The 13,309-nt window shown below is 53.8% G+C and overlaps 1 protein-coding gene across 2 annotated transcripts in view; it reads right to left on the reverse strand.

Annotated features, from left to right (window-relative positions):
- Positions 1-2,413: 2,413 nt before the first annotated feature.
- LOC104056208 (fibrillin-2) overlaps positions 2,414-13,309 on the reverse strand; it is a 127,096-nt gene continuing 116,200 nt past the window's right edge. For both annotated transcript variants that reach the window (XM_009557441.2, XM_054050315.1), the window contains exons 55-65: positions 13,113-13,244; positions 12,416-12,541; positions 11,969-12,175; positions 11,609-11,734; positions 10,147-10,269; positions 8,931-9,047; positions 8,539-8,667; positions 7,834-7,953; positions 7,162-7,393; positions 6,013-6,181; positions 2,414-4,816 (exon numbers count right to left, since the gene is read on the reverse strand). In XM_009557441.2, the coding sequence (XP_009555736.2) occupies positions 4,442-4,816; positions 6,013-6,181; positions 7,162-7,393; positions 7,834-7,953; positions 8,539-8,667; positions 8,931-9,047; positions 10,147-10,269; positions 11,609-11,734; positions 11,969-12,175; positions 12,416-12,541; positions 13,113-13,244 (1,856 nt within the window). In that variant the 3' untranslated portion in view covers positions 2,414-4,441. The remainder of the gene's footprint in view (positions 4,817-6,012; positions 6,182-7,161; positions 7,394-7,833; positions 7,954-8,538; positions 8,668-8,930; positions 9,048-10,146; positions 10,270-11,608; positions 11,735-11,968; positions 12,176-12,415; positions 12,542-13,112; positions 13,245-13,309) is intronic.

Below are 13,309 nucleotides of genomic sequence, written 5' to 3' on the forward strand. Positions count from 1 at the left end.
TGGGTCTAACACCACTCACCCACTACCAAGCCCAGGAAGCTGCTTGGAACAGTCTCCAGCCATCTGAGCTCACTGAGATCATGGGTTTCCTTGCCCAGGTTTCATGACATGACTGTCCCCCCATACAGAAGTTCTCCCACTACCCACTAAGGCAATGGGTTCCCTCCCAGTCTTAGAAACATGGAATCATGGAATGGTTTGGGTTGAAGGGACCTCAAAGCCCATCCATTTCCCCCCCTGCCATGGGCAGGGACACCTCCCACTGGATCAGGGGCTCCAAGCCCCATCCAACCTGGCCTTGAACACCTCCAGGGATGGGGCAGCCTTTGAGCAACCTGGGCCAGGGCCTCCCCACCCTCACAGGAAAACATTTCTTCCCAAGATCTCATCTCAATTTCCCTCTTCCAGCTGGTGGCGAGGATCCTCTAGCCCTGCCTGCCCTCTTGTGGCACACGGCTGTTCCTCCAGAACTGGAGGCCAAGAAGAGCTTGCTAAAACCAAGACTATCAGCCTGGAACTAGGGCCTGAGCTGAACTCAACCAGCTGGACCCTGACTTTGGGACACATGGCACAATCCGTGGCCAAGAACGTGTAGTGATGCACACCATGCACGGCACTCACTGCATCCTGCATTGCACGACCTCTGCTCAGCAAAACCACTGGTGGGCAGCAAGAGGGGGGCTGATCCAGGGGCCAGGGGTGATCCAGGAGCCAGGGCTGATCCAGGGGCAGGGGTGATCCAGGAGCCAGGGCTGATCCAGGGGCCAGGGGTGATCCAGGAGCCATGGGTGATCCAGGAGCCAGGGCTGATCCAGGAGCCAGGGATGATCCAGGAGCCAGGGGTGATCCAGGGGCCAGGGGTGATCCAGGAGCCAGGGCTGATCCAGGGGCCATGGGTGATCCAGGAGCCAGGGCTGATCCAGGAGCCATGGGTGATCCAGGGGGCCAGGGGTGATCCAGGGGCCAGGGGTGATCCAGAAGCCAGGAGTGACGGCAGCACAGGCAGAGTCTGCCCTGATGAAACATGGTCCCACACCACCACATAGTGTGAGCAAGGCAGGAGTAGCACTCGGTTTGCCTTTGTTGTCTCTTCTCTTTTTGTGCCCCACTCACCCCTGATTTGGTCACTGTGACCTCTCCTCAGCAATGATGGACTCAGTGACCTGGTCTGCAGTTCAGGTCTCTGGCATTGCTCTCCTTGTTGGGGGAGAGCGAAGGATCAGAATCATAGAATGGTTTGGGTTGGAATCATGGAGTCATAGAATGACCACGTTGGAAAAGACCTCCAGCATCATCTAGGAGGTCTTCCAACCATTCCTATCAGCCACTAAACCATGTCCCTGAGCACCTCGTCTACCGGGCTTTTAAACCCCTCCAGGGATGGGGACTCCACCCCTCCCCGGGCAGCCTCTGACAGGGCCCAATGACCCTTTCTGTGAAAAATTTATTCCTGATGTCCAGCTTGAACCTCCCCTGGTGCAGCTTGAGGCCATTCCCCCTTGCCCTGTCCCCTGTCACTTGGGAGAAGAGCCCAGCTCCCTCCTCTCCACAACCTCCTTTCAGGGAGTTGTAGAGAGCAATAAGGTCTCCCCTCAGCCTCCTCTTCTCCAGGCTAAACAACCCCAGCTCTCTCAGCCGCTCCTCGTCAGACGTTCTCCAGCCCCTCACCAGCTTCGTTGCTCTTCTCTGGACACACTCCAGAGCCTCAACATCCTTCTTGTGGTGAGGGGTCCAGAACTGAACACAGGATTCGAGGTGCTGAGCACAGTGGAAAGGACCTTCAGGAGAGCCTGAAGGATCAGGAGAGACTTTGCTGCTGCATCTGCCTCTCTTCTCTCAACTGTCTTCTGCCCCACGGCTTTGGGATAGACCCTGAAGACCCCATGGGTGCTGAGATACGTAGGGGTGGGAGAGCAGGGTGAGGCTCTGAGAGCAAAACTGTCCCTGAGGGCTATATACAGCTAAGAAACCATCCTGGGCTCCTCCGTGTTGGAGCTGGGATGGGTCCTACAACACTCCCAACGCGGTCACCCACTGCCCCTCGACCGAGCAGATGGACAAGGCGTTGCCACTGCTGCGCCCACCCCAGAAGGGAGACACAGAACCACTTAACCCAAAATAATTTTATTGTTGCTGTTGCTTCTGATACAAAAAAAAAAGGAGTTCCACAAAGAGCCACCTCTCTGTGCGGGACGAGGGGCACAGGTTTTGGGTTTCAATGTTTTTCCCCCCCCCAAAAAAAAATAAACAACCAGCAAGAAATGTCAATACAAAAGAAAAAAAAACCAAAACACTGCATCAGAGAGGAATGAAGGAAACCTTGAGTGTTTTCATTGGAGGCTTTTGGCTCAACACACACACACAAACCCATCTCTGCTAATTTATTATTAATAATAGTTTTTTTTTTCCTTAAAAAAAAAAAAAAAGCACCTGTTGGAAAAACAAAACCAAACCAAAATAATAAACGAAAAAAAAACCGACCCCTCAGGCCATCCATCCTGTCACCAGCTCGGGGACTCTTGCAAAATCCAGAGTCTGGAGCTGTGTTATGTAAATGAGTTTTCAAGTTTGACATCAGCCCACATACAGTATCCGTACATTCCCCCCACCCCACGCGGTGGGAAAATAACCAACCCCAAAGTACCAAAAAAACCCCCAAGCTACAGGACCTCCTCCCACCACTGAGGAACCGGAACGGTGGTGGTTCGACACCAATAGGAAAGGGTGGTCGGGTACAGTGCACCAACGCTGACGGTTCAAGACCAGCACCAGCTTCTGAAAGCACCTTGGATGAGTGGAGAAGGTAGTTGTTGTGTGGCACCAGAGAGATTTAGCACCTTGCTCGCCTGTGAGGATGCACAGGGTCGATGAGGGACAGGAAAGAGTCATGCAAAACTGGGAAACGGCATTGCAGAGAGCGGCTGTGGGAAGGACACGCGAGGGAGGAAGAGAAGCCCACCTGGATAGGTCACTTGAGGCAGCAGGGAGACCTCAAGCCACTTCATTCCTACTTTCCAGGCTCATTTTAGTGCATTTCATTGGCTGCGTTGACCAGAGACTGTCTAACCCCACTGTCACCTTGGCCTGACTGAGATGGATGCGGCAACCAGAGGGTTGTGACTCGCAGCCATGGGCTACAGAAGAGCTCCTGACCACGAGGAACCTGCCCGTAAGCACTGGAGTCACACAGGTGGGGTGGCTCCCAGTCAAGGACTGTCGGCTCTGCTGTCCCTGCCAGGGGGTGGCTTCAAGTCAAGGACTGTTGGCTCTGCTGTCCCCGCCAGGAGGTGGCTTCAAGTCAAGGACTGTTGGCTCTGCTGTCCCTGCCAGGAGGTGGCTTCAAGTCAAGGACTGTTGGCTCTGGTTGTCCTTTTCAGGCTGCAGAGACCAACCCCTGGTCCCAAGTTTGCTCCTGCTGGTGGGAAACCTTTCACAGGCTTTCCAAACCCTCTTGGTGGTGGCAGTCAGTAAACCTGCCTGTGCAGCATGGCACACACATCCTGCCAAGCCCTCCATCCTCTCTGGCTTGTGGAGCATCCAGATGCTCTCTACCAGATTCCTGACATTCTTCCTGCCAGTTTAATTTGTCCAACCACATTCAACAAAGCAAGTATTTGCCTTTCCCCAGAGCTCCTCCTCATTTAGAGCTGACACCTTCACGCCTGGACTTGTTGGAGCTCTGGAAAAGCCCTTCCAGCTCCAATTTTTGGAGGGCATGCACACGTTCAGCTTACGGCAGTGGGAAAACCCCGGATTCCCTACAGGAGCCTGTGGTCCCATGGTCTGGTTGCTTCATGATGTGAGGTTAGCAACCTGAACTGACCCTTCACTCAGAGGAGACCTTTTCTGCTTGACAGAGGAGCCCCAAAGGGCCAGAGGACATGGAGAGGACAGAGGGAGAGAGACAGAGCACAGGCAGCGTAGGGATGGGATGGTTTTTGGAGAACCATTGTAACAATGCAGAAGCAACGGAGGAACGAGAGCTGTTGGGAAATGCACTAATACCAAACCACGCCATCGCTCCTTCCAAAGCTGCCCCCAGCTCTCCTCATCTCCTGGGCTGGGCTGTGACCATGAAGGACAGACGGTTTCCTCACGGCCCTGCCCTCAACACCTCGGACTAACAGTATCTCCATTAAAGGAGACAGGCAAGAGCTGAGCAGAAGGAGAGAGTCCCTGCTAAGAAGGTTGGAACCTTTGGCAAAGCTTTCATGAGCTCTTTTGCGGTGCGGTTGGGTTTTGGCTCAAGCAGCCCACGAAGCCAATCATCGCGGCATGGCCAAGGTGAGCGCTGAGCCCAGAGGGACATTTCCCATCAGTCGTACAGTGCCGTGGGGAGGTGGTGGCAAGGGGTGCAGTGAGAGAAGAGGCAGTTGTTTCCAGCTGTGGATGGCGACGCTAAGGACTGTACTGTCGGTTGGGTGGGCGGATCTCATGGATGTTAGTAGAGCTGGAGCTGGAGCTTCATTCTCAGTGCTTGGCCCAGCTCCCCTGCTAAGTAGTTGAGGTGGTTCTTGGCCTCTAGTTTCTGCAGTTCCCTCTTGCGGTACAGGGGCACGCTCACGATTTCCAGCAGGTAGGTGCCAGGCACCACTTTCTTGCGGCCGAGGTGCAGGTAGCTGAGCCCCTCTTTTTGGTGGATGCGGAAGTAGCCATCCTCATTCCCATGGGAGATGAGATAGCGCACACGGTTCTCCAGAGGCTCCACAGCTGGCAGGAGCTCCAGAATGTGCTCCTTGTGAGCCAGGTCTGAGAGGTTCAGCATCATGGACAGAGGAGCATCCACATCCATGCTGGCCAAGTTCACAGCGTGATCCTTCAAAAGGAACCAGGCATGTTACAGATACCAAGAAAAGCTCATGGTCTGGTGAAGGACTTGATCTAGAGTTCTGTCCCATCAGCCACCCCAAAGTAACTCTGAGAAGTGACTGTGACTTCTGTAGTCTTTCCTTTCATAGAATCATAGAATGGTTTGGGTTGGAAGGGACCTAAAATCCCATTCAGCTCCAGTCTCGGCAGAGATGCTTCCCACTGGATCCAGTTGCTCCAAGCCCCATCCAACCTGGCCTTGAACCCCTCCAGGGATGGGGCAGCCACCACTGCTCTGGGCAACCTCCTCTGGGAGGCCAGGGCCTCCCCACCCTCACAGAAAAATATTTCTCCCTAAGATCTCATCTCAGTCTCCCCTCTTTCAGCTGAAAACCGTTCCCCCTCGTCCTGTCCCTGCACTCCCTGATGAAGACCCCCTTCCCGGTTTTTCTGGAGCCCCTATCAGCACTGGAAACTGCTCTAGGTTCTCCCTGAAGACATCTCTTCTCCAGACTGAACAACCCCAGCTCTCAGCCTGTCCAAATACAGAAATTGCTCCATATTTGTGGCCTCCTCTGGATTTACTCTAACAGATCTATGTCCTTCTATTCATGTCTCCGAGACTGAACACAGCCCTCACCTTCAGAGGAAGAACCAATGAATTCAGGGGCATCTTCTTCCCAGGACCTGAAGGGCCCATAGTGACCTCCCAGTGTCATCTGTCCTGCCCAGGGCTATGAACCTCTTGGGTGATCCTTGGACAGAAGCTAAAACTTCCTTCCAAGGAAGAACTTGTATTTATAGTGACAGGTCCAGTCTAGAGACAGTAAGTTCTGACAGTGCTCTACAGCCCTACAGGACCTCTTCTGCCATCAGCATTCCTTGAGGAAACATCTGGTTTATTTCTTGGCTGCATGTATCTCCGTACATTTGTGGCCAAGCCACACAAGCGTCCATCTCTTAAGATTGTCCCGATTGTCTAACGTATTGTGAAAGACCTTGCATTTCTGTAGGACTCAGTGGCATCTGCAGACACCTAAGCACAAAGCACGGGCAGGTTCAGAGTGAGCTGCGCTCTGTCTGGACTGAGGCAGGCCCACAGGAATGGCCACGCTGCACAAGATCCACTCCAGAAAGCCATCCTCCCAAGCGATCCAGCTCTTGTCTTGCTCCACCCCACCCAGGATGCCATGGAGTTCTTACCTGGTGGTTCTCTGTGCCATTGACACTGCGTCGCTGCCGGCCCCTCTTGGGATATCCGTTTATCTTGCACTCATAGCAGGTTTCAGGGGAAAGTAGGTTGTCTTCATCCTCTTCTTGAGGAGCAGGAATGTAGGAACCTTTCCCAAAACCCAAGCCAGAAATACAGTGTCTGGTGACAGAGGAGCAGAGAGACTCATCTCAGATTCCTGCTTCAAGAAGAAAATTTTATCATTGCCCTTCAGATCTTCCAGCACCCAGAAACACATGGAGGATCATGCCTGGGCATAGGACATGGCTTGTCTGCAATCGTTTGTAGGCAGGACACACCTGAGGGAGATCAAGCCAACTCTTAGAATGTCCTGAGTTGGAAGAGACCCACAAGGATCATCGAGTCAACTCCTGTCCCTGCACAGGACAACCCCAACACTCACACCGTGGCGTTGGCCAAAGGCTTCTGGAATATCGTCAGGCTCAACACCATGACTGCATCCCTGGGAGCTGTTCCAGTGCTCCACCACCCTCTGAGTGAAGAAATTTTCCCTAATGTCCAACCTAACCCTACCCTGGCCCATCTTCCCGCCATTCCCTCAGGTCCTACCACTGGTCACCAGAGAGAAGAGCTCAGTGCCTGCTCCTCCTCCTCCTCCTCTCCTCGTGAGGCAGCTGTAGACCACAATGAGGTCTCCCCTCAGTCTCCTCTTCTCCAGCCTGAACAGACCAAGTGACTTCAGCTGCTCCTCATATGGCTTCCCCTCTAAACCCTTCACCAACTTCATTCACTTATAAACCCTTCATCATCTTCTTTAAATGTGACCAGCAGGTTTAATCTGTCTGCATCCTGGACTAGGTGGATCTGCAGAGCATCTGCTTCAGTGCTAGCAGCTGCACTAACCATCGGATTAATAAACTGGAAGAGGAGATGGGCATTAGCATGAGGATCTTTTGATTGGTAAGGAACATTCTGCCATGGAGAAACTGAGGACTCGTGTAGAGCTCACTAGTTCCTGGGGCTCCTCCAAGTGGTTTTGGTGGCAGAGAGCAGAAGTGTGGTGATGGAGCATGTCTGGGGGTACCATGCACTTGGCAGCCTGCAATATCCCCAGGAGCACACAGATGCCCGTGCGGACTTACCTGCTCACCACTTCTTACCCTTGTCCTGCTCTGAAGTAGCCTCCGGGGCAGCCGCAGAGGTAGCCTCCATCGGTGTTGGAGCAGCCGTAACTGCAGGGGCTGCCGCCAGCCGAACATTCATCCACATCCTGGCACCCTCCAAAGGCCTGGTCGAAATCAAAGCCGGATGGACAGACGCACTTGAAACTTCCCAGAGTGTTGTAGCAGGAGGCAGAGCCGCAGGCGGTGGGGCTGGAGCACTCGTTCTCATCTGCGCCCAAAGACAGCAGAACCAGTCAGAAATTCGGTGGAAGGGAGCTCCTGGGCTGCTGGTGCTCTCCATCCCACACAGCCAAGGAAACCTTCCCACGGCCATCGCCGAGATGGCAGCAGGCTCCCTTCTCCTGGCTCCCCTGCGAGTCCTCACGCGGATCAAGGACTGTCTTGAATTCTCTATCCTCCTGCAGTACAGGGAGACGTTGACGTCAGGAGCACCAGGAGCTCATGACTCCTGACAGTCCCTGTTGCAGAGAGAACCTGGAGCAGCTCCAGGCACAGGCACGGTCCACCTCAGGGCTGGGTTAGCAGAGATGAGCCCACAATCCAATGTCAGAGAGAGACAGGGGTGGCCAGAGGACGACTCCGGGTGTAACTATCCTCTGTCCTCCATCCCACCACTACAGGATACAAGAGACCCCATCCCACACTCACCCACGCACTGATTCCACTGGTAGTGCTGCACGTAGCCCTGTGGACAACCACAGCGGTAGCCTCCGAGCACGTTCTGGCAGCCGTGCTGGCACCGATGGTTTCCATCACACTCGTCCACATCTGCAGCAAAGTAACACAGATGGTGGTGAGGCAACTTCTCCCTGTCCTACGGGCAGCGCTGGGTGCAAAGGGACCACGTGCACGTGGTACAGGCCTGGCAGCCAGCACCTTGAGGGTGCTCATGTGGATGGGTGGTTCTTCTGCCTAATTACGTCTCTGCAGCTTGGACTCAAATGCCCTCACCCCAAGGCCCACATACACCTCCTCGCAGCCCCTGCTTAGACGTGTTTTGCTTGCAGGTCTAGCCTAGACCATTATCAGATCTTCTTCTGGCTCATGGTGAACATAGACTTAGCATAGCACATGGTGGGTCTCTCCAGATGTCCCCTAATGAGATACAGGACCATTCCTTTCCCATCCTTGGCTGCTATGGCTGCAGCATCACGACCTTCATCTACTTGTTCAAGAGCCAGTGTTTCTCCAAGCGGGTCAGGCACTGACCTCTCCTTTGCACCAGGACTTTCCATGGGGTATTTTGGTGCCCCACAATAAGGATTAATTGAGCTGACATAGGGATTGGGAGTGAACAAGGAACTCTTCCACTTGGAACATGTGTCTATCAAAGCCCCAGAGACACAGACCCACCTTCGCAGTTGACACCAGAGCTGTCCAGGGAGAATCCTTTCTGACACTCGCAGTTGTAGCTGCCCGGCGTGTTGAGACACTGCCCTTTGGCTCCACACAGCGAGGGCTGAGCCGTGCACTCGTTATTGTCTGCAAAACATCAGTGGCCACCCGTGAGCCCATCCCCAGGGACGCGGCTGCGTGCAGCTTTGCAGACAGCTCCCGTGCACCGTGGAGCTCAGCCCACACCGAGCAGCAGACAGACAAGTCAGGTGCACAACCTCAAGCCAACTAGAGAGGGGCAGCGCTCTGCAACCAGAGCTGAGGAGCTGGAACATCTCCCCTGGGTTTAAAGCCAACCCATGGGGACCGTGGTGGTGTTGTAGAGCAGAGCAGCGAATGCCTCTACTCACCGATGCAGGATGAGTGGTGCTGAGTGAAGCCCGGGGGGCATTTGCAGTTGAATCCTCCGATGATGTTGACACACAGGAACTGGCAGTTGTGCTGCTTGGTAGAACATTCATCCAAGTCTAAAGTAACAAGCACAAGAACGTGTGTCTCAGTTTATCTTACTGAGATAGTTTATCTTTGTGACTCCTGCATGAATGTGGTGATGCACAGCGGTCCTGGGCAGACCAGGACCTGCCATGCACCAGCCTGAGGAGCAACAGACCCAAAATAAACGTGTGAGAATCAAGTCCAGGGAGCCTCTCCCCACCTCAGCTGCTGATCATATGCACACACCTTTGGAAGATACAGAGATTTTTCTCTGCCTCTCCCATAATCCACTAATCCCACACTCATCCAGATCCTTAGAATCACAGAATGGTTTGGTTTGGAAGGGAGATTAAAGCCGATGCAGTCCCATCCTCTGCCATGGGCAGGGTCACCTCCTACTGGATCAGGGGCTCCAAGCCCCATCCAACCTGGCCTGGAACCCCTCCAGGGATGGGGCAGCCACCACTGCTCTGGGCAACCTGGGCCAGGGCCTCCCCACCCTCACAGCAAAACATTTCTCCCTAAGATCTCATCTCAATCTCCCCTCTTGCAGCTGAAAACAATTCCCCATGTCCTATCCCTGCCCTCCCTGACAAAGAGCCCCTCCCCAGCTTTCCTGGAGCCCCTTTCAGCACTGGAAGCTGCTCTAAGGTCTCCTCAGAGCCTTCTCTTCTCCAGGCTGAACACTCCCAAGCCTCTCAGCCTGTCAACCTTCCACCGCCTTCCTTGCAGCGCGACGCCCAGCATGGTGAGAGGTGGGCAAAGCCCCAGCCTGGCAGCTGCCCGCACTCGGAGGAGCCTGGATGGTGCCCAGTCCACCTGTAGGACACGTGCCGGTCCAAGGCTCCTAGAGCTCAGCAGAGTTTGAGCACAGTTGGTAGGAAAGGGCAAGGACTCTACTTTTCCCCTGATGAGACAGATCTAGAGAGCCTGTAGAAGGATGAAACCCTCATGCATCAGAACATGAAGGTCCAGCATGGCACCTTTCTCCATGTATAACTTTGTCCCATGGCTGAGCAGAAAGACTTGACTGTTCTGTCATGTTTTCCACCCTTGTCACACACCCCCACACCCCTCCATCCACTGCCAGAGATGAAGCAGGGCCTCTGCTGCCTTCTCCTTGATGAATACCTTTGCAGATCTTCCCATCTTCTTGTAGAATGTACCCTCGGGGACAAGAGCATTGGTAGCTGCCTTCTGTGTTCTTGCAGATGAAGTTACATGGCTTCGGGGACTGGTTACACTCATCCAAATCTAGACTCAAGAGAGAAGATACATCAGCATCCACAGGCTTCTGGAGTGGGTCCTCACCACCCTTTGGACCATTCAGTCTGCCAAGAGGCTCCCAAATACACAATGATCCCAGGTTTCAGGACCCCACATAGCTAAGGGGTCAGTCCCTTGAGTCCTGGCATTCACTGCCCCAGAGAAATGCATCTTTTCCACTCTCCAGGAAGCTGGTGAGCAGAGACAGGGTCTTTGAGGGAGCCCCTCAGTTTGAGTCAGCACAACAAATCCAGAAGATCCCGAAGGAGAAGAGATAAACCATAGACTCATAGAATGTTTTAGGTTGGAAGAGACCTTAAAGTTCCTCTAGTTCCAAACCCCTTCCCATGGGCAGGGACATCTCCCACTGGATCATGGTACTCAAAGCCTCATCCAACCTGACCTTGAACACCTCCAGGGATTTTCTGGGCAGCCTTGGCCAGAGCCTCCCCACCCTCACAAGAAAACATTTTTTTCCTAAGATCTCATCTCAATCTCCCCTCTTGCAGTTAACCACCACCCTGCTCAGACATGGGATGGTTTGTGACTTGCTGAATCCAAGTGACATTTTTCTCAGCCCCTTCCTAGGTGGAGAGACGGATAGATGCTCCTCCTCAGCACTGGGAACATCAGGGATGGGGCTGGCCCCCTGCTTCTGGGGCTGTCACCTCTGCCCAGCAGGGAGCAGCAGCCATGGCTCTGACAAAGCCCACAACTTCGAGTCAAGCTGGAGGGCACAGAGATGTAGAAAGAGCAAGGATGTTTAGAGAGGAACCCTGTCCTGGAGTTCAAGGTCATATCTGCTCTAGTCCTATGTGCAAAGCTTGGTTTCTGGAAGCCAAGGCCTCTAGGAGACACAGCTGCCGGTGTGGTCCTGAACACCACCTCAGTACTGGAAGTGCAGCACATCCTCAACTCCTTCAGCACTTCCTCAGACACCTGAAGCTGAGACTCCAGACGTGCCTTTTATGGCAGCATCGGAATTCACACCACGGCCCTCGGGCTGGCTAGAACCTGCTGCCCTGCCAGTGAAAGGTCTACCTGCTCCCAGACTTCCATCTCTGGATCACACTCCAGTTCCTGTGACCCTTGGGATTGAGGGAGGAGACAATAAGCCTGGGTTTTAAGGAGTTAAATGGTGTGGAATGATGACTTTGGTGCACAGAGGACCACACGATGGAGCAAAGGGCCCGAGCCTTGCTATGGATATGCAAGGCAGGATGGCCAGAGGTGAGGGCAGGTCCCAGGTGGGCGATACAGGACCTTATGTTTGCATGTGGAGAAGTAGGGATGGAAGCCTACCAAAGGTTCCCTTCTCCCAACTCACCCACACAAGCTGTGCCGGTGATGTCCGCGGTGTAGCCCAGCTTGCAGTGGCAGCGGAAGGAGCCGATGCTGTTGATGCACTGCCCGTTCTTGCAGAGGTTGGGCAGCACCTTGCACTCATCGATGTCTGTAGGAGAAGGGGAAGATCTTTTAGTGCCAACACTGCCTCTGTCCCCAAGCTCCTGTGCCGGGGCAAGTCGGACCTGACCTGGGAGCCAGGGACTGCAACCAGGGAGTGATAAGGTAGTATTGCAGAGGCTTCTCATCTGCTCCAGGTACCGTGTAGCCCATCCCAAGGGAATTCTGCCCGTATCCACATCACTGATATCTCCCTCTGCATTGAAAGTGATTTGGGTCTCACCTCTCCCATCGGTGGAGTATCCTGGCCCATGAGGACACATCTTCTTGTACTGGGCAGTTCCAGGAAGGGGACAGAGCTCACACTGGGGACCCCAACTGCGCCCACTGTTGCAACAGCACTCGGATTTGGTGACCAGGTTGCGGTTGGTGGAGGACATCTGGCACATGGTTTGCAGTACTTCCATGAAACAGAAGCCCTGGCGGGTGTCTGGACAGAAAGAGGAGGGACGCAAGGTCAGGATCTGAGACAGCATCAGCACCAGAGATAACCAAGCAGCCTGTCCAGTCCTTGCCAGTCCCAAGGTGGAAGCTGGTGTGGTTTGGATAATGTTAAAGGTAAAGTTGATGCCCCAAAAACCTTTCTGTTTAGAAGCCCTGAAACACCTGAGAAAGCATCATCTGCTACTAAAGAAAGGCTGCTCAAGAGCCACCAGGACTTCATAATTACCAATACACTCCGTGCCAGAGGGACTGACTTCGAAACCTTCATTGCAGTCACAGCGGTAACTTCCCACTGTGTTGATGCAGCGGCCGTTGGGGCAGATTCCAGGCTTGGTGCGACACTCGTTCTCATCTAGGAAGAAAGAAGCCACAGTGAGGCACAGAAGCTTTCCACGAGTCCTTATGCTACTACACAGTGTGAAACACTCTCGTATAGTCCTTAAAGACTGCTTCCACATCCTTAGGCAGCTGAGAAACACATCCATGTGCCCTGGACCTTCTCCAAAGCAGGGAAGCTGACTATCCACCTCCCGTGGTTTGCACATTCTCCACCTGCAAGCGACCAAGCTGGTGGTCTAGGAGTGGACATGGGCTTGCGTTGCACTCCTGCTGTGTCTGCAAGTGTGGGCTGTCCAGTGTTGGCCCTTCCAAAAGTAGCTCAGTGCAAAGAGGTTTGTCACAGACATGGAAAGACTCAACAGAAAGGACACGTGGCAAAATCTTGTGCTGGAACTGTGTAGACCTACGGGTTCAGAGATGAACAGAGGTTTTGTGTGTGTAGGCATCTAGCAGGACATACAGGAAGTTCTGGCACATGGGAAACCCTGGGGAGGAGCTGTTTGACAGAAGGACATGAAATAAAGCTAGAAGAGGCCATGGTCTCCATCCCTGCTGGGAATCCCTCCCAGCCTGGTCCTTGGTACCTGTGCAGCCCTCTCCATCGGGCCTGCGTTGCATTCCTGGTGGGCAGATGCACATGAAGGTGCCAATGAGATTCTTGCACAGCATCCCTCGAGACTCGCAGTCGTGTAGTCCCTCTGCGCACTCATCTAGATCTGCAATCCAGAACCTCATGAGACCATGTTCAACCTACCAGTTCTGCAGCACTGTGGGGACCACT

This window comes from Cuculus canorus, chromosome 27 (genome assembly GCF_017976375.1).
Source record: "Cuculus canorus isolate bCucCan1 chromosome 27, bCucCan1.pri, whole genome shotgun sequence".
NCBI classification, from domain to species: Eukaryota; Metazoa; Chordata; class Aves; order Cuculiformes; family Cuculidae; genus Cuculus; species Cuculus canorus.